The sequence below is a fragment of the Benincasa hispida genome, chromosome 12 (assembly GCF_027475165.1).
Source record: "Benincasa hispida cultivar pf3 chromosome 12, pf3_genome.v1.1, whole genome shotgun sequence".
Classification (NCBI taxonomy): domain Eukaryota; kingdom Viridiplantae; phylum Streptophyta; class Magnoliopsida; order Cucurbitales; family Cucurbitaceae; genus Benincasa; species Benincasa hispida.
The window spans coordinates 54,204,477-54,225,884 of NC_143489.1; the positions used below are offsets into that span (position 1 = coordinate 54,204,477).

Here is a 21,408-nt window from a genome sequence, read left to right on the forward strand (position 1 = left end):
AAGTTGTTACCCATGGAATACACTAACGGAGCTGTTACCCGCCTCCATTGTTACGGTTTCGCCACGTCGTTGATGAAGGAGATGAAACTACGGAGGGTAGGGTTTGCGAATAACAAGAAGAATGATGAACAACAGATTTCATGATTTGCAGTAATGCTAAAGCAAAATGAAATGGAAATTGAAGAGAATAGCAAAAGATGATATACCTTTTAGAAATTGAGAGTGAGAAATGGTTAAGAGATTAAAAATGGATGTTAATGGATGAAGACGGCAAAACATAAGAGCTTTACCCTATTTTTTTGTTAAAAATCATAGCGTTGCAACGCTGTTTGCGTGAGGCACGCACGTTTTTTCATTTTCCCGTCAAAATTCATAGCGTCGCAGCACTGGCCTATATATTCTAGTATTCTTGACATTTTTAAAACATCAAGAAACCCTTAATTGAACTCAGTATTTTTAAAACGTCAAATATTGTATTTTATGGAGAAAAAAAAATGAACAACCTCCGCTTTTCTAAAACAATTCTTGACGTTCATTTTCCTTAAAATTACCTATTTCCTGACATTTTTTTCCTTCATAAAAACGTCAATTATTTAAAATTGCAAACGTCAAGAAAAGTAGTTTTTCTTGTAGTGATTATACTTAAGAAAAATGCAACTCATTGTAAGAAATGAGAAGGAAATAAACTTAATTTCAAAAACCAAAAACAAAAAACGTAGGTTATCAAATGAGACCTAAATAATTACAAAACAGATGACCTAAATTTTATTACAACTTTAATTTATGGGATTTAATATTTTCAAGATTCACGAATCTACTAGACATAGAATTTAAAGCGAGTTGTTCATTGTACATAAATTTTAATTCTATATCTAATAGATTAAATATTCTTTAAAAATTTTAAATTTATCGAGAACCTATTAAACACAATATTAAAAATATAAAGACGTATTAGATATTTTTAAAAATATTTAGGAAAAAAAAAATCAAAAGACCAACCTTATAATTTAGCCCAACTTAAAACAATACACGCAAGACTAAAATGGTAAATGACAATTTAATGCAATAGTAATTAATATAAGTAATTGAGAAAAATTGTTAGGAAAACACGCTGTCAATACAATATACACACGGGGTTTTCATAGTTGCATGTGCCTCGTCATACGTTTTCGTTTCTCTTTTCACTTCGGGCCTCGCCTACCGGTGCCGGGTCTCCTGTTCTTACGACTAGCCGCTGCATCAACAACCCACCAGGTTTGTTTTCTTCTACCTGGAATCCCATTTTATGTCGTGGATCTTTGATTCTGCTCTGTCATTTCATCTTGTAAATGTTATGTTTGTTTAATTTCATTGGATTTCGTGTCCGAAATCTGAAATTTCGGACTGAACGTTATTGTTAATCTGTTTGATAGTCGATTCAGAGAATACCCATCGATTTCATTATTGGCTTCTGGGTTTTAAAGGAAGCGAAATGAGTGTAATGAATATGGGAATTGAATCTTGTTTGTGTTAGATTTCTTTGGGAATTCCGGGATTTGAGAATTATTTATCTTATTTGTTGATTTGGTGTGTTCTTGCAGAGTTGATCTGGGTTGTTGAATCCATAGAGCGAATTTTTATAGAGAGATTCTATTGAATTGGAGTAGGAAAGTTTGGTTTCTGAGAATCTGGTTGATCAATGGCAGCTCTTGTGCCTCCAGGGGCACCTCGGCCCAATGAAAGCAACAGCAATCGAGCTCCATCACCACCGCCTAATTACCACCCCAATTCTCAGACAAGTCCCGGTTCCTTAGCTGATAATTTTAATAATATGAATCTCAATCGACCTCCTTCAATGCCCAATTCATTTCCCAGACCTCCATTTGGTCAATCGCCTCCTTTTCCTTCGTCAGCACCCCCACCAACTGGGATTTCTGGTGCGCCACCTCAATTTTCACGGCCAGGTCCACCCCCAGCTTCAATTACTCGTCCTAATGTACCTTCATCAGGGCCTCCACCATCTGCATTTCCTCCAAACATGGCTCCAATGAGACCCAGTGGACCGCCTGTTGGACAGCCGTCTCCATTAGTATCTAGGCCACCTCCACCAGGTGTTGGAGGTCCTGGCCAACCTGCTTTTAGGCCACCTTCTAGCACTGTTCCTTCCCCAGGTTTGTCCAGTAGTTCAGTTGCGCCTCCCCTTGGTGCTCCTCCACTTGGTGCACGTCCAAATGCAGCATTTCCTCCTTCTGTCAGTAGCCCAAGCATGCCTCCACCAAATGCTCAGAGTGGTACGTTGAGTAATGGCCCTCCAGCATTTGTGCAGAACAACTTCCCCAGTGGGCCACGTTTTCCTCCAGCAGTCAATACACCACAAGGTCCTCCGCCATTCGTTGGTCCACCGCCAATGACAGCATCTGTCCGGGCTCCATTTATGCATTCTGTTCCAGGTGGCCCTGAATTTTCTGCTCCTCCAGGTCTTCCCGGGCAACCAGCATCACCATTTCAGCCGGCATCTCAAGGGGTATCCCAGTCTTCAGGTTCCCCATTTGTACCACCAACATGGCCAATGCAACCTGGTCAGGTACCATTCATTTTTAACTTGTTATTATCATGCATTAACCATTTTGTATTACTCTGTTAAAGGCATCGTGTGACAACCAACTTTATTTGTGTAATGTGCATTTTGTCAATTGACTGTTGCTGTCTCTATAGGAAGTTCTCATTACATTTTCTAGGAATTGATAGGTAGATAATCCAATTCTTTGCGTAAAACATTCTAGTTGGAACTCATTTGAGTCTGATGGGTAGATGTAAGTTAGCACAATGATTGAAAATTTACTTATGAAATAGATATCTAACTTTTAAGGGCTCATTTATTGAAAAGTAAAATAACTGAGGTATTTTGTATCATGAAGTAGGAAGGCAGTTTCTTTTTCCTGAAAAAAGTTCAAATTCTTGAGAGCCTTGTTTCCTTGTTGTCGTTTTTAGAAGAAAAGTAAATTTCAATGGATTAAAGGGAGCCACGAGACTCCCAGTCACTAAACGTAAATTACAAGAGAACTTTCAGCTGGTCATTAAAATGATGTTTACATTTACACCAAGAAAAGCACGAGGCAGAGCTTGTTGAGTCTGTGCATGATGAAATAGGGCTTATCCCCGATCATTTAATTCTTATCATTCTCTTCTTTTCTAATGAAATTTAGTATTTGAGAAGTGTTGTCCCTTCTTCCAGGAAAAAAAGAAATTGGAAAGATAAAAGAGCTTGTTGAGTTTGTGCAGTGTGTGGTATTTAGTTGAAGTCGCAAACCAATGTTCATATTTATTTTGGGGATTGGATTAGAGAAAGAATTTACAAGTTATTGGGCATATGGTACCCGTACTCGATTATATAACTCATTTTTAGACGTGAGGAGAGAGTTATTGGATTTATCTTGAACTGCTGAAACTCAATAATTTTTTTACAGATTTATTTAAAAGCAGAAAACGCTGGGAAAAAATGATGTAGAAGTTGTCCATTGTGTCATGTACTTCTTTCAGTTTTTTTTTTTCAGATGCATGTTTCTATTCTGTATCATTTCCTTTTTGTCTTGCCCATATTTTTGTTATTTCATTTGTCCTTGTGACAGCTGGGTTCCTTGTTTGGAAGAAAAAAACTTGATTATTTTTCTTATTTGAACACAAGGCGACAGCTCCTCCACCTATTTCTGGTCAACTGCAGCCGCCTAGAATGTTCGGGATGCCGCCACCTCCACCTAACCAATCAATGACTACCATCTCACCTGCTATTGGTCAAACCGGATCTCCTGCAGCCACACAATCAAAAATTGATCCAAATCAAATACCAAGGCCTGTTCCAAACCCATCAGTCATCTTGTTTGACACTCGTCAAGGCAACCAGGCCAATCTGCCCCCGGTACTTTCTGGATATACATGGTGTTAATTATGTTCTCATTTCATTTTTCCCCTTCTTTGATATGTTGTCCTAGTGATTTTACTGATATTGTTGTTGCATGAACATTAATTTCAAATTTATTTACTTCTGCTGGTGTTGTTCCTTTCAAGCTTTAACCGTTACATTTTTCATTCTTTACACTTTGTGCAGCCTGCATCAAGTGAGTACATTGTGAGAGACACTGGGAATTGTAGTCCACGTTTTATGAGGTGCACCATTGGTCAGGTGAATGACTAGTATTCATTTCATCATTTTCCCATTTTTTATCTTTTGCTTATTATTCTAGTTGATGGCTGCGTTATGTAATCTTTGTATCTTGATATCATATGGTCATTGACTTCTCACAATCTCTTAGATCCCGTGCACTGCCGATCTTTTGAATACATCAGCCATGCAGTTGGCTTTGCTAGTCCAACCATTTGCTCTTCTACATCCTTCTGAGGAGCCCATCCAAGTACGTAATGCATCCGTTTGACTTTATAAACTAAAAATGTAATAATAACCATTAGAGTCTATCGTTTGAACATTTTTTCTTATTATATCAATGAGCCATTGTTTTTGGTAAAAAAAACATATCGGTAGTGTAAATTTAGATGTGTGTTTTTTTTAAATACCGGGGCATTGACACTTTTCTCCCCTATACTTGGGGCAACCACGTCCACTCTAAGGCCCTGGACCAGGCAGACATCAAGGGTTTTTGGTATTAAGTTCACTCGAAGTTTTGAACTTGGGACCTCTAATTAAACATCATAGCAACTATCAAAGCCAACGAACTATCTAATCCAGCAAAATGACGAACTTGAAACAGAAAATTATTACCCTTATCCTATCATCAGCCTTCCGATGAATTTATTTGTTATGCAATGGTTATAAAATTTGTAAATACACTCTTACTGGTTCTTTAACTTACTATATATACTTGGAGAATATTGTTGCAATCTTTTGGGTTTTTATTCAGTGGATTTCATATTATAGGTTGTGGATTTTGGGGAAAGTGGACCCGTCCGATGTTCTCGCTGCAAAGGCTATATAAATCCTTTTATGAAGTTCATTGATCAGGGACGGCGATTCATCTGTAACTTGTGTGGTCAGTAAAAATGTTGCTATTTTTTCTAGTGGGATATTTTCATGTTGTTTTTCGAAAAGCTTGGATATTTGTTGCTCGATTGACATACGACTATCATTCATAATAACTGAAAGTCTGAATGGAGGTTTAGTTACCATCTTTTTATATTTTCAATTTGGCATGTCACTCTTGGTAATTTTCTGGTTAAGGCCATTCCGTTGAAGCTCATTTCCTTTCTGGCTTCTTTTCTTCCAGTCACCTCCTTATTTAGTTGTTCACAATACTGCTATTTGTCGAAGGTCAAATCCTGTCTTGCATGTGTGGAATTCTTTTTGTCATTTCCTCTGTAGGTGGTGACTTAAACGCTCTATGCCATTCCTTTTTCAGGTTTTACTGATGAGACTCCTCGTGAATACCACTGTAATCTTGGTCCTGATGGTAGAAGAAGAGATGCTGATGAAAGGCCTGAACTTTGTAGGGGAACAGTAGAATTTGTTGCTTCTAAGGAATACATGGTAATGTAGTTGGTTTATGATGCTCCATTAGCGTGGAGTATGTAATGACGTAAATTTACTCTGTTCTTTTTATCGATAAGAAAGAAACGGCTAATAAATAAAAGATGAGAAAACCAGCCTAAAGGTCAGTGGATAAGGAAGAGCCCTTGCCAACAGAAACTAAGCCATTTAAGCCTTCCAATCATTCAAAAGCTTTAGGAGGCTATAACTACAAAAGAATTTGTTGTGATTTGTACACCACCAAGAAGAAGTATACCGTATGTACTCCAAAGATTATCAACTGGCTTAGATGTAGACCAATTTGTAACATGAGTGACATGATTTGTGCTTGCCTAAGTGGAACGCTTCTCCCAAAAATATGTTTCCTTTCCCTCCCCCACAACACAATGGACTAAATGAGAAAAGGGAAGAGTGCTCGAGGGAGATGTCCTTCTGCAAATTTCTGTGTTTGTGCCTTAATCCCACTGGATAAGCACTCAAAGCAGCAAGATTCATACTTACTCGCAATGATCCTCCACTCGAGGGTATCAAGGGGGAATGTCAAAGCTATTTCGCCGACAAGGATTTGTTAGGAATCTTTTAATTCCCTAGTTTTAGACCTCCTAAGTTCACAGGTTTTCTAATTACCTCTCAGCTCACAAGGTGGGTCCCTTTCCCTTCATCAACCCCTTGCTACAAAAAGCCCCTCACGAGCTTCCCAATACTCTTAGAGACTGAATTAGGTAACTCTAAAGAGAGAGAAAAAGTAGATTGGGATGCCACTCAACACTGATCTGATAATATTGAGTCTTCCACCTTTTGTGAACGAACTTCTCTGTCTGGAGACCAACCTTTTCCTATCCTTGTTATGTTGTGTGGATGGTTTGAGAGAAATCACACCTATTTTAAGGCAAAGATAGAGGGTGTTTTTTTCCTCCCCATTCCGCCTTCTCCTTTATGGGCCGAACTATGTCCTCTATTGTCCCTCATTGTGTCCGCAATAATTTTTGTAATTATTCTTTAAATGATATCGTTGGCTTTTTGAAAGGCGTTCTTTAACCTCCCTTGCCTTTAGGGGTTGGCTTTTCACTCCTCTTGCATATTTTATTATTATTTTAAAGGAAACGGAACTTTTCATTGATAAAATGAAAAGAGATTAATGATTTTCACATGATATTTCATATTTATCGATCTATGAAATATCGTGTTTCTATTTTATTAATTTAAAAAAAAAAAGATAAAAATAACTGAGCTCTAGAGGTAAGCAGGATTCAGTCATTTTTTTGCTCTCTTGGTTTCTTAACGCCAAGATCTTTCATCTATACATGCATATACATATTTATATATACTGTTTCTGATGCATCTTTTAGTCCAGGTGCGTGATCCAATGCCAGCTGTTTATTTTTTCCTCATCGATGTATCCATGAATGCTATACAAACTGGTGCCACTGCTGCAGCGTGCAGTGCAATTAGTCAAGTTATTTCTGATCTTCCAGTAAGTCCTACATTTGATTCCGTACATTATTTGTGCATGTATGGGTTTATAACAGTAGCTGTCAATGGTATTCTGTGGTATTTGTACTTTCTTTTATAAGGGTTTATGAACTTTTTCTTTCTTGCAGTATATGTGTGATGCGATGCAAGACCTTAAATCATGGGGTCCCCCCCCCACCATAATTATATAAGCTAATCTTTTTTTTTTGTTAATGAGAAATTGTGAAATTGAGCAGCTTCTTGAAAGTCTTTCTTTCTTAGGTGATGGGAGCCCTTTAAGCTCCTTTTATTTCATTTATCAACGAAATTCGTTTCTCGTTATAAAATAAAAATAAATAAATAAAAAGAACTTGGCTTTACATTTCTTTTTTACTATCAATTTTTCCGCTGTGTAAATTTTTAATTCCTAAGGCGTTGGGAACTGTTGTATCAGTTTATGATCACTAGACTTTTGTTTCATTCCTTTTTGGTTTTCAACATTTGGTTTATGCAATTGAACTTAGGACTATTAGTTTGCCTGTCTCTGTAATTTTGCTATCTTCAGATCCAGTTACCTTGTGCGACCTATGCTTAATCATTATATTGTTCTCTCAGGGTTTGTCTTGTCTCCTTTAAGTGAATACATTGTCTTTTCTGTTGTGGATTGCCATTTTTGTTAATTGGACTCATTACGATAATGTAAATGCTTTAGGAATTTGGTAAAATTCTTTTTTTATGCAATTCAACAATCTTTTACGGCAAATGTTTCCGCTATCAATTGCCCCTTCATAAATCGGACCCCATATGAAATTTAAGCTGATTATCACTATGAGGTCAAAGATTTTTCGATTTGTTTTGCTTTTGTCTGTATTTTTCGAATAATTTGCTTTTCCCCCTTTAGAGTGTTATTTATCATTGTTTTTTGTGTCTTCCTTTTCCCTTTCTGTTTTAGTGTGTGGATGCTGTATTTGGCTTATACTGGAATTTACAAATAGGATTTCCGTTGATAATCTTGGCAAAAATTTGATTTTCCCCTGTTTCATCCATCTTCAGCCTTTTATGAGCTTTCTTTTTACTATCTTAGTGACTGATGACACTGTGATGTTCCAGGAAGGTCCTCGTACATTTGTCGGGATTGCTACATTTGACACAACAATTCACTTTTACAACCTGAAACGTGCATTACAACAGGTCACACTTCGATCATTGTTATCCATCTCCATTTTAGGCATTTCTTTTGCTGTGAGGATGAAAAGAAAGCTAAGGCATCTTGTTGATGGATGTAATAACTGGTATCCGGAAGATTGATGGAAAGGAAACCAATTATATCAAAAGCTAGATGAAAAGTATAAAAGTATTTTCAATTTAGTGATATTTGCTGCTCTTCTGGCTTCTTGTAATTAATTTATTTTTGGAACATTTAACTCAACATTGTTCTTTCAAACCTAGCCTTGGATAGGCGAAACTCCTCCTGGAGGACAGTCAGGTGAGGTGAGCCATGAGCAATAGCACATGCCCATTTTTGAGTTGTTAAGCTTTCATCTGGTCTGATACTTGTAAAAGAGAAAATCCCAAAAAGGATCAAATTTTCACCTGTTCTTCAGTCCGTACAGGGGATTCCCCCCTTCCTAAATACCACAGCTAAAACTAACTTCTGAGACCCAGCAATCCTGATCTGGTCAATACTAATTTGACACTATACTTCCAGGTGCATATTAGCTAACATAGTTCCAGTAACTTTATGAAGAGCTATAACTGCTCATCAATGGTTGTACAGCATTTAATTTAAGTATCATCCAGTTAAAGTAGATATTTGATCCTAGTACCATTTGATGATCCCTGCCCTTGACCTCGATGGAATCGTTAGGGGGTTCCTTCCTTGAATGTATATGGCTCTTTTTAGGAAGGCTGACTAATAGTCTGTGATTATTTATTTGTTGATGTTCATTTTTTTTTCTTCTTTTCAGCCTTTGATGCTCATAGTCCCTGATGTACAAGATGTTTATACTCCTCTGGAGTCTGATGTCATCGTTCAACTTTCGGAGGTTAGATTCTCCAAAATATTTTATTTTGATGATGTTGATCATAAGATTTAGTTTTTTACCTTTCATATTTATTTAGTAATGTCACTTCTTGTTTGTGGGAATAGTGCCGCCAACATTTGGAGTTGTTGCTCGACAGTATTCCAACAATGTTTCAGAGTAACAGAACCACCGAGTCAGCCTTTGGTGCTGCGATCAAAGTATGTTTTCTATTGCTCTATGATCATTGACTACTCCAGCAATTGGTATTTTTTTCATATTCCGAACAAAAATGTCTCGGATAATATGTTTTCATCTTTTTGCATATCTCATGAGCTGTGTTAAAGATTCCGAGCATAGGCTGGTTGCAAATGAAGCATTTCTTATTCTTTGCATGGTGCTTTAGTGCACAATGCTCATGTTTTCAATAGTTCAAAACTAAATTTGATATGAGAATTGCATTTAAAAGTGTAAAATTAAATATTCAATTAATTTTGAGTGATCAAAAGCGTGTTTCAAAGTGATTTTAAACATGACAAAAATAACTTTCAAATTCTCAGAATCACTCCCAATCACGTATACAAAAGGTTTACTGGTAGGCCCTCCACTTGTTAGTAATAAAAGAAAGATTTTGAAATTCAACAAAGATAAACAAAAAGGCTTTAGAGTGGTGACGAGTAGATGTGTGGTGCTGACTGTTGATTGCTCAATATTGATCAGCTTTATCAAAAAATATTGGCTGAGATTCACTTATCACATGGGCTAGACTGTTACTGCAGTTGATTCGCTAGTTAAAAGCTAGATTTTTTTTTTTTTTTACTCGTAATACTTTTTTCCATGCAGCTCAGAATTCTGCTTTCTGATAGTAATTTTCTTGACCTATTTTTAGGCAGCTTTCATGGCCATGAAAAATACTGGAGGCAAAATTTTGGTATTCCAGTCAGGCAAGTTCATAATGCATATTCTTTTATCGAGGACATATTGCTTTTTGCCTCTTGTTTTGTCTTTTGCTGTTGTTTCCTTTAGCGGGAATATGACATGAAAATTATTACTATTATCTGTGCACCGTGCGGCATGGAGATGCTACCTTGGGTAAGAGTGTCTTGAGCAAGTTAGGCATGGACACTTTAATGGCGTGGGCAAAATTTAGTGTTGGATTTTTTATATTTTTTTTAGGGTACTATTTTTGTATACATTAAATCAAAACATGGTGAAAAGGCTACAATGGTTAGAGGAAACACGTTGTTTAATATAGGTTGGATAATAGCCACTCATAAAACTGAGGAGTTGCTTATAGCAAAATAGGGACAAGGATAGTGTAGGGCTGGAGGGAGAGAAGCGGATAAGGCGAGTGAGATGGTGAGGACGGAGTGTTGGTTATCAAAATCAGGGGAAGTAAAGTGGAGGAGAGGTCCTGAAGAAAGGAAAACAATTACAAAGAGCTTCCTTTGATTGAATCATATGATGGGGGGGAAATACAGGTGCATAGGGATTGCGTGATAATATGGGCATGAAATTCATTTATGTTTCACCAAAATTTTCACATATGAAAAAAGAGCTTCCTTTCCTCTTGACCCCACATGGTTATGCCAATTACCAATTTCATTTAGCTGAGCTGCATAATATTTCAATTTGTAATCTGTGACTGGAGTTATTCGATTGGGATTTTGGCATGATTTGTGCTTCTTGTTCAATATTTTTATGGGATGTGGTACAGAAATTGGCGATATGGATATAGTGTGCCTTCTTTCTCATTTCTTTGCTTGTTAATGTCTAAGTCCTGTCGTTGCTCATTCTCCTAAATCTTTATCTTCATAAGTTAATTGTTTTTATGGGTGTATTGTAAATATCCCATCAACATTTGACTTTATGCTACTCTTCTTCTTGCATTTTTTTTTTGCGGAGAAAAGAAACAGCGCCCTTGGTCTTATTAGAGACACTTTTTCTATAATACTAATGGGCCTGTATGGTACATAAAATAACCTATTTGTGATGCTGTTGTTTAAATCCAATTAATCGTAAGTAGCTGGCAAGTTATGACTACATCTTTTCTTGTTTAGCACCACCTAGTTGATTTGCTGAAAATATTGTTTTCCTAACCTAATTTATTTACTTTTTGGTGAAATACAGTCTTGCCATCGATTGGTATTGGAGCTCTTTCTGCCAGGGAGGCTGAAGGAAGAACAAACATTTCTTCTGGGGACAAGGTATTCTTCTGAACTTTAAAACTAGGAGCATAATATTATCAGTTTGAAGGAAAGTCGCCGGTTGTACAAATGTTCTACTGGGATCTGGGTATGTGGATCCTGCACAGTTTACCGTTTGGTTGAAATAGATGTATTCCTTGGAAGCTTCTTCTCATCCTATTCGAGTCATACAAAATTGGTCTTCCTTTTTCAGTGTTGGATTTTTTGCAGAAAGTTATTGTCTGAAAGTTAATGACTTTACAGTTTACAGTTTAGAAGTTCGAACAACGTTACTAGTTTTCTTTAGCATGTAAAGATTCCTCACCTGGTCAGCAGCATATAAGATATTCAGCAGCATATTAAAGTTTTATGGTTTTCTAATTATGAAACGAAGCTTTCTGGTTGGCAATGGAATCAATTTTTGTTTTATCATTTCCAATCGCATAAAAGTCTACTCATTACATTATTTTTCACAATTTCTCGGTCAGTTTGTTGTGTTTTAACCTTTTTTTTTTTTAAAGAATTTTGTTTTACTTCATAGTTCTTTTCTTTGTTTCATGCGTTAATATACCATTGTTCAGTGTAAAAGCATAAAGTTCATCATTTTATGACTAATTGGAAATGGAAAGCCTTCATTTTCATAAAACATTTTTATTTCTTTAGGAGGCTCATAAATTACTACAACCAGCTGACATGTCTTACAAGACAATGGCAATTGAACTGGCCGAGTATCAGGTGAGTATGATCTTTCATGTCATGCTGTCAATGATATATGGCAGGATTTATCTGCTGGCACTGGTCAGAGTTTTCTGATCTATTCTTGTCTTCCACGATTGTTCTAGGTCTGTGTTGATGTGTTCCTCACTACCCAGAATTATGTCGATCTTGCTTCTATTTCTGTCATTGCAAGGACTACTGGGGGCCAGGTATGAGTGTGTGTTTTTGGAAATTCTCGAGAGAGAGATATTTGAGCTATTTTTCCTTAAGATATAATCCAACATTTTTCTGTTGATGGGAATTCTCATGTAATCTTGGCTTGGTGGTCGGTCTTTACACATCTGGCTGTTAGCCTCTTTCTTACTTTTAGTTAACAAGTCAACAAGTGTTAAGTCAGAATAGTCTCAGCCCCCTCTATTATTCATACTTCACGTTTTTTTCATTCTATTATACTAACTTTTTGAGTCATTAATTAAAGTAGTATCATATTTCTGGTTGAGTTCTTGTAACTTCAGTTTTAAACAGGATTAAACAATGCATTTTTTAAGAAAACTTACGAAAAAATTCATTGATGAAATGAAAAGAGATTAATACTCAAAAGTACAAGAAGACCCTAAGGGGAAAACAAGAATGAAAAACAAGTAATAAAATAAACGTAATACAAAATTAATTTAAGATGGTAACATAAAGGCATTCCAATTAAAGACAAATATCTTGAATAGTATATCCTACAAAGCTTTTGGAGAGAGAGCACCATGAAGAGACCTTTAGACAAGAAGAACCAAACCGATCATTCCACAATAAAGACTGGAGAAGGAATAGGGTGGGGGGGTATGTCTTCTCATCCTGATTCCTGGAACAAATTGAAACATTTGTACAATGGGGTATAGCCCATAAAACTTTATACAATGTCTTTATAGTGCTCATTATACAATGGCTTTATAGTCTTTATAGTGCTTAAACCATAACTCTAATATAAAGCTTTCACTGAATTAGCCCATAAAACTTTTGACTTTGATGCTTCGGCACCAATAAATGTGACATTCTCCTTAAATGAATATGAATTGGAGATTTTTTCTTTTCTTTTCTTTTTTTGTTCCTAATAAGAAACAAACAAGTATATTCATCGAAAAAGAAAGGACAGCCTAAGGGCAAGGGATTGAGGGAACCCCTCCCCGGAAGACTAATACAAGAGGGTCTTCCAATTGTTAAAAATCATCAAAGGCTGTAATTTCAAAATGATTTGGTGTAATTAGTGCACTACCAAGAGGCCGTATGTTGAATATAAGCCCAAAAAGAATCCAAAGAAAACTTAAAAAGTTCTACTATTTCTTTCATTCCAAAGACACCAAAGAAAATCCCAAGTGGCAATCTCCGAGGAATCTTCCCTTTTACCACCAAAAGTACGGCTGTCAAGACCTTCCAGAAGCCAGCATCAACCTTTTTCAGAAGACAGCAATTCCACCCAAAAATGCTAAAAACATTGGGCCACCCCTTGGAAGCATAATCAGAAAAGATGGTCCAAAGACTCCTCGTCTCTCATACAACAGAGGCTACAAATAGAGGGGGAGAGAGAGCTCATTTTAAGCTTCCTTTGCAATTTTTCACGAGTATTGAGACTTCTATATGCAAGAGATGAAAGGAAGAATCTCACTTTTTTGGGAATTTTCAGCTTACAAACAAGATTAACCAACGGAAAGGTGGTGTGGGGGAGGTGTTTCGTCATCTTTAAAAAGGTAGCCTTAGTGGTAAACTTCCCAGAAGCATCGATCTTCCACTTAAGTCTGTCATGGCCCCCTGCAGACTCCAAGAGTGAAGGACCTGTAAGAGTGCAGCATCATCATCCATCTCTCTATAAAAAATGTTCCTTCTGAGGCCCAAATCCCAAGATTGATTCAAGGCACACCAGCAATCTGCCAATATTCACCTCCTTGTCGAAAATTGGAGATGACCCACTGAATGTTGAAAATTGAAAAATGTTTCCACCAACATTCCCTTGAATACCAACAATGGAAGAATAGGTGCTGCAAAGTTCCGCAATCCCTCAAACAAAGAGGACACATTCATAAGTAATGTGAAGGAAGCTTTCTTTGGAGAACCTCAAAACACTTCAACAAACTATTCCTCGTTATACGGATAAGGATATTAATTTTTTTTAGGAGCTTTGGACTGCCATAAAGCTGTGTACTCCTTTTTACGAAGTGGAGAAGCTGCAGTCAAATGTTTTCTTAAAGATTTCATAGTAAGTTTTCAATCAGGAAACCAACATTGAAGATCCGGCCTGTCAGTAACTTTTTTCCTGTTAAGCATCCAAGCAATTGTGGAAAATCAATAATTTCTTCACCTTTAAGAGGCCTTCGAAATAAAATATTCCAAGAGCAAGAAGTACCATCTTGATGTTTGAAAATCAAACCATTAGGAAGAGAAGCAATATTGAACAGCAGAACCATTAGGATCAAATGATGCATTTGATTATTGATTTTTGAACCTTTTCTTTTCAACAGTTCCTTTAAACTTCCTAAACAAAGCGGAGCTTTATTTTTAACTATTTACCAATTGGTTATCTGCTGTGTTACAGGTATATTATTACTACCCCTTCTCAGTTCTTTCTGATCCAGCCAAGCTCTATAATGATCTTAGATGGAATATCACAAGGCCTCAAGGTTTTGAGGCTGTGATGCGTGTTAGATGCAGCCAGGTATTATTTTTGTTTGATTTTCATTTTTGTCAACAAAAAAGATCATGTGGCTTTCATTTTCTTTCTTTTGTGAATCAGTAGTAATTTTATCCTTTTGCAGGGAATTCAAGTACAAGAGTACCATGGAAATTTTTGCAAACGCATCCCTACAGATGTTGACTTACCTGGAGTATGTTATTTTATGTTACTTATATAAAATAATAAACAAATCTTTAGGATAGTCGGGGATCTCAACCAATCTTTTTGTGGATAGAGCCAACTTGTCCTTTATGTTGTCCCATGTTAAGTAAAGTTTACAGCAGCCTAGCATGTGCTACAATTATGTACTTCAATGCTTCCACTATTTCGCAAGTTTCATTTCTTTGTTTCTTAAATGGTAGGGTCGACGTTTGATTTACGTATTTATTTAGTACCGGTATCTTTTCTGTTTTCGCTTTCATTAAACTGGTTTTGTTTCTTTGATAAGAAACATTAAAGGAGTATATTCCAAAAAAGGCAAGGTACAACCTAGGGACCAGGGTAGATTAAACTGGTTTTGTTAGTATTAGTTTTTGTATGTTCTAATTTTTGCTAAAGCTAACTCTTATATAGTTCTTTAATATTAGGGTGCAATTATTTCTTTGTTGCTAGTAAAATTATGCGCTGATTTTTGGTTTGTGGTTGTTGTCTTACCATGGTCCATGATCCTCTTTGTTACAGATTGACTGTGACAAGACTATAATGGTAGCTTTAAAACATGATGACAAGTTACAGGACGGCTCAGAATGTGCTTTCCAGGTAGTGTTTCTGTCTCTGTCTCTGTCTCCTATTCTTTTCTTTTTTCCTTTTTTTTCCTTCTCCCCCCAACCGCCACCAGAAGGCCTATCCTTTGAAGTTACAGGTATTGATACGTAAAAGGATAATTTATAGAGTCTCAGTGGCTTACTTGGTATGACTTAGTAGTGTTCTAACTGTCTATGACCTCAAAAGGTCTTTGAGAAAAAAATTGGATTGAATCAATAAACAAAAAATGGGTCTTCTTGGTCTATCTTTTTTTTTTTGTTAAAATTTTTCTCTTTATCTGCAGAACTTCTCACTTATTTAATGCTGTGTCATCTTAAAAATTCATGATCTATCAGTACGTTTTTATTCCACTTCTATCTGGTTGAAGAACATGTGCTATTGAATTTCATGATGATGCTATTGAAGAATTGGAAGAGATATCTAATTTGTACTCATGGCTAATGTGTGGAGGGATAGTATCAAACTAGACCGCAATTGTAGTTGAGATGGTGGCTGTCTTGTTGTCACCATATTTTTGCACTATTATTATTATTATTTCTTATGATTGATATTTTACTATTGTAGTGTGCGCTACTCTACACTACAGTATTTGGTCAGAGGAGAATTCGTGTCTCCACTCTGTCTCTACCTTGCACCAGTATGCTGAATAACCTCTTCCGATCAGCTGACTTGGACACTCAGTTCGCATGTTTTCTGAAGCAAGGTATCTCACTTTGTGGGTTTTTCCTTTTTTTAAAAAAAAAAAATGCGTTGCAGTTTGTTACTGTAATTATCTATTTCTTCTTTTTGGGGATAAGAGACTATGTTTCTGTTATTATCCTTGATCACACATTTACATTTAGGACTGCGTCGTAGTTCATTTGACTGTTCAGATGACATATGATCAGCTGCGAACAAATTATTAATGTAGAATCAATCTCATACTTTCCCCTTTCAATACTATATGCAACCTTTAATAGTTATTCTTATTTCAATATGAATGCTGTAGTTTTATTATGTTTTTTGTCTGATTTTTGTAGCGGCAAATGAAGTTCCTTCATCTCCACTCCTGCAAATCCGAGAACGTGTTACAAATCTGTGTGTCAACGTTTTGCTTTCATACCGCAAGTATTGTGCAACGGTGTCATCCTCTGGACAGCTCATCCTGCCAGAGGCTCTAAAGCTACTGCCACTTTATACCATTGGTGTGTATTTTATCCATTCAATAACCTATCTAATTGACCTACGATTTTCTACCCGTGGGTCAGAAATTTTCTTTGCTTCAAAACCCAGTTTCTCACTATTAGGTTTCTAAAAGTAAATATTTATTTTTTCACATGAAAATAATATTATCTAGAGAACACAGAAGCATCTTTGTAAAGATTTAGTAGTTTATAATCTTTGGATCATCTATGGAAATTGAAAAATATGGCTTACATTTTTGTAAGCATATTTGTGCCGATAAATTTTGGTACATGGATGGGGGTCAGTGATATTGTTCTATTGGCTTCTTTCAGCATTAATAAAAAGTACAGGTTTGAGAACTGAAGGGAGAATTGATGATCGATCTTTTTGGGTCAACCACGTTTCTTCTCTCCCAATTCCTCTGGCTGTTCCCTTGGTATATCCTAGAATGTTGGCTATACATAACCTTGACACAGAGGTATGACTTAATTTATTTTGCTTGTTCTCTTTCTCAGTGGTGCACTGTTCTCACTTGGTGTTAACTCCTCTTATTGGCAGGATGGTGATTCGACTCCAGGTACTCCAATTCCTCTTTCCAGTGAGCACGTGAGTGAAGAGGGAATTTATCTCCTCGAGAATGGTGAAGATTGTTTAGTATATATTGGGAACTTGGTTGATAGAGACATGTTGCAGCAGTTATTTGGTATTTCCTCAGTTGATGAAATTCCTGCCCAGGTATTACTCCACTATGCAGAATTGTCAAGCATGTTAAATATGCATATTATTTATTTATGGGATGAGAAACAATTTTATTGATAGAATGGAACTATAAAATGGGGACGTAAGCCAAGCTCATCCGTAGGAGATTACTTGAGACTTCTCCAATTGGATAAATGAATGACGTGCATATTGTTATTAATACTGCACAGAGTTTTTCATTTTTAAATCACGTAGAACATAAATTCACTTGATTTTATTAAAAATATATATATAATGTTTCGCTCACTTCTATAACTTTCTCATCTCTTTGTAACTACAGACCAATTTGTGAGTTATTTTGTAATCTGTTGGATGGGAACTCCTTCATCACATCAATGAAGTCATTGTTTCCTATCAATATATATATATAAGGAAATTAATATCAGGCCATTGACTCTGAAAAGGAGATGATGATAGTAGGAAAATAAACTGCTCGTATTTTCTTGTCCTATAATCGGAATTGCTGCGAACTTAAATATGTATGCATGATATGTCTCAGTTGGATTCATATGCGGGATGAAATCTAATGTGTTTTAAATGTGTCACTAATACTGTTGTGTGCTCAGTTTGTGCTGCAGCAATATGACAATCCTCTATCAAAGAAACTCAATGATTTGATGAATGAGATACGACGTCAAAGATGTTCCTACCTGCGGTAAGACTCATATAGTACTCTTTATTATAATTATTATTTATCTTCTAAAGTTGTGGATCTTTTTTTTTTTTTTTTTTGTGTGTGTGTGTTTGTTGGGGGAGATATAAATTTAACCAAACTGAATGAAGGCAAAAGGAAGGAAACAGGGTATATCTGACTATAGTGATAGATAATGGTGGTCAAATGAGGGTCTATCTTTCAAAATCAAAAGGAGAGGAATGTTACAAAGCTCTGGACAAGAAAAGACAACAGAGAAGATGCAGAGAAATCTTTGACCCTCTAGCTATTGTTGTCCATCTTTGATGACCCTCTAGCGATTGTCTGCACATAGTTCTATCCCCAAAGACCCAGCTATTTCTTTCTTTCCAATTTTCCATAATCACCCCCAGCAAATTGCCGATGTTGAAGCAAGCTGGCCCGACCTTCCTTTTTCCTTCTACTAATACCTCTAGAAAAAATATACTAGTAGAACTCTCAAGGTGAAAGTTTCTTTGCTCCCTACATGAATGTGCTATATGTTTGAGACACTATACAATGCAAGAATAGGTGAGGCAATTCCTCCAATGAGCTTTCACAGTAGGGATATACATGTGAATCGGTATATGCTGTGAGCGCTGAAGGCAGTCTATGTTAAATTTCTCTGGAATGTCATTCAAGTGAAGAGTTGGACCCTTTAGGCACCTGAGTCCTAGATGATATTCACGAACCCAGTTGTCAAATCGGCATCTAAAGCTTTAAAACAACTTGCATAAAAATCACACCAAACACTTGGTAAGGGTTGGGATTCTTCAGGTGCCTTTGATATCTGTAAATTCACCAATCCAACAGGAAAAATCTGTTTAAAGAGTTGTGCTCGAAAAGTTACTTGCATAAAATTTTATTGTCCTTGTACACAAAAACAGGGATATGTTAAATGACACAATACAAGGATGCCAGATCCAAGTGTAATTCAATTTATTCAAAAATGAAAAAAAGTCCAAGCGGAATATTCTGGCAAATAAGGTAGGAATGAACCTTGACCGATACAAGGCCGCTTGCTCAGGTTGAAATGAAAACATAAGGGAAACTCCCCCTCCTTTCCTCCCAAAATATGTCTTTCGCCATTAGTTTTTTAGTCTGGTGCATGATGGAAGAATTGGTCAAAACTTCCATGGGCTCCGGAAACTACTGCCCCCAATTAAGTTGAGCGAATTAATTTATTAAGGTGCTTAAATTTCCTTTATCATCTACTTTTTTGAGTATTGATTGACCTTTTCCCCCTCCTTTTTGCAGCTTGAGGTTGTGCAAGAAAGGAGACCAGTCAGGTACTGTTTTATCCCAGTTTTCTATTTTCAAAGTCAATATAATCCAAACATTTTTTTTAGCTATACTTGGGTGCAATGTGAGTTGCATCCATCTTTTTCCAGTCCACTCTAACCACATGTTTTCTGTGTGGTGAACTATAGTTGGACAACTTGGACTAAAAAAGATAGTGCAACCCATAGTACACCTAAGTCTTTTTTTTTTTTTTTTAAACTGCTTTTTGTAATTTTTTCTTATTTAGAAAATATATGCCGCTAATTCTAGTTTTGCTTCATTGTGTTGTGTATATTCGATGTTTGAGGTGATTTTATTCTTTTGGTCTTCACTTCTACAGGGATGCTATTCTTTTCGAATATGATAGAAGATAAAAGTTCCAATGGCCCTTCATACATCGAGTTTCTTGTTCACGTACACCGACAAATTCAGATAAAAATGTCTTCTTCATGATCTTACACTTCAGTTATGCAAGTTCCCTTCTTCCTCTGCTGCTGCAGTTCGTCGGCTTCAGAGGGACTCCTTAACAAGAAACCAGTTTCATGCGAAAGTGGAAACAAAATTCTCGATTATGAACGGCGTTAATCAACAGTCACATTTATCTTTGAGAAGTTAGATGAGTGAATTTTGATGGGTAATTGTTGTTGGATGTGTTTGAGGGTAGATTTTGTCAGTGAACCCAACCAGGATAGTTTCTTGATAAATTTATTGTTATATTCACAGTATTCTTTTTTCCTTTTTGACCCAAAATACCCTGTTACTTTTCTCTCAACATACTGCTTGGAGACAGGATATATATAATATATGATAGATTTAATGACTCCTTTTTAGTAATTTACATACCTGAGCCAATATGACTCATTTAAGGTGCGTTTGGATTAAGTTTGCAAGTGACCGTGAAGTTGAAAAAATCATTTTACTACCACATTTAAAATACTTAGATTGATTCTTAATCAGTTTAGAGGTGACTATAATAAGAAAATTGATTTTTAAAGTAAACTCCGATCATTCACTTCTAAATCTCTTTTAAGAATACTATGGGGTTAAATGGTCATTCAGTTGTTCAGGGAAAAAAGAAACTTTGACATAAAATGATCCGTTTAAAGCATATATTATGCATACAAGCTTTGAAAGATTAGGTACGGAAACGAGTCATTCTCGTACTTTTTCAAGGGATTTTACTTTATGTCTTGTTTTGTCAAAAAGAGTTTGTCCAAACAAAATTGCAGCTTTTAGCTTCTTCATTTTGGTGTAATCGTTTGAAGTTAGTAGTTAGTGTTCAGGTTAACATTGAAGAATAAGACACTTGACTGTGTTTATAAAACAAGACTATATTCATTCTGTTGGTGCTGCCTTAATGTTATTGCCTCGACTCCTTTCATTTTGTGTAGTTGTAAAACTAGGGTTCCTCCCAAAAACGATGAAACTTTACATTCCAGAAAAGCTTCTACCCATGCTTCTTTTTTTTTCTCTCTTTCTTTCTTTTCCACATAATATAAGCTACCGTTAAGATTTCACATAATATATAGTTATATTTTAGAGTTTCTGAAAGGTAAAGGAGTTTACATTATTGGATGTCATGTCATCGTTTAATTGTCATTTAAATAGTTTGGGAACATTTAATACTATACTTTGGGACTCAATTACAAGAGTAGTAGTTAGGTCTCAAAAGACAATTCACTATCTTCAACTTCTCGACCACAAAGTTTCAAGCCTAAAATGCAAGAAATGCAAGAATGGTAGTCAGTCTTCTTCCTCGGCTTGAGGAGCTTTTTATCCAATCTTCCAAATTTAGTTGGATTAGATTGGATTATCAAGTTATTATTACTTTTTTCTTCTTAATTTAAAATATTTAAATTTATTAAAATCTAATAAATAAGATGTCATCAAACTAAATTCTTATATACTTCTATCATATCTATTACAAAACTTTATTATACAAAAACAAACCTTAAAAAAACCTAAAGAACTCACAAATTCTTTAATTCTAAAATAAACATATTTTTTTTATTAATATACACATATATATAATTCAAAATGGATTGAATCAACCCAATTTTTTTAATCAACCCTGTATACAAATCAAGAAAAATAAAAAAAAGTATATTAAATATTAAAAAATTCAATCCAACTCAACCTAAAAACAAAACTAACTAAATCTA

At 35.8% G+C, this 21,408-nt stretch overlaps 1 protein-coding gene across 1 annotated transcript; it reads left to right on the top strand.

Moving 5' to 3' along the window:
• Nucleotides 1–1,029: 1,029 nt before the first annotated feature.
• LOC120092955 (protein transport protein SEC24 C-like) lies at nucleotides 1,030–20,066 on the top strand. The gene is made up of 25 exons (XM_039051221.2): nucleotides 1,030–1,254; nucleotides 1,581–2,563; nucleotides 3,665–3,895; nucleotides 4,085–4,159; nucleotides 4,290–4,388; nucleotides 4,910–5,021; nucleotides 5,388–5,515; nucleotides 6,870–6,989; nucleotides 8,078–8,158; nucleotides 8,935–9,012; nucleotides 9,117–9,209; nucleotides 9,878–9,932; nucleotides 11,119–11,195; nucleotides 11,838–11,909; nucleotides 12,017–12,100; nucleotides 14,470–14,589; nucleotides 14,690–14,758; nucleotides 15,289–15,366; nucleotides 15,937–16,075; nucleotides 16,392–16,556; nucleotides 16,869–17,014; nucleotides 17,095–17,271; nucleotides 17,862–17,950; nucleotides 19,223–19,254; nucleotides 19,587–20,066. Exons 2-25 carry the CDS (start codon nucleotides 1,679–1,681, stop codon nucleotides 19,697–19,699), a joined length of 3,318 nt encoding a protein of 1,105 aa, XP_038907149.1. The 5' UTR covers nucleotides 1,030–1,254; nucleotides 1,581–1,678; the 3' UTR covers nucleotides 19,700–20,066.
• The last annotated feature ends 1,342 nt before the right edge of the window (nucleotides 20,067–21,408 follow it).

Coding starts and splice junctions, on each gene's coding strand:
- LOC120092955 (XM_039051221.2), top strand. CDS start 1,679: ATGGCAGCTCTTGTGCCTCCAGGGGCACCTCGGCCCAATGAAAGCAAC. Junction 9,013..9,116: donor TCATCGTTCAACTTTCGGAG/GTTAGATTCTCC, acceptor TTGTGGGAATAG/TGCCGCCAACATTTGGAGTT. Junction 14,759..15,288: donor CAGATGTTGACTTACCTGGA/GTATGTTATTTT, acceptor TCTTTGTTACAG/ATTGACTGTGACAAGACTAT.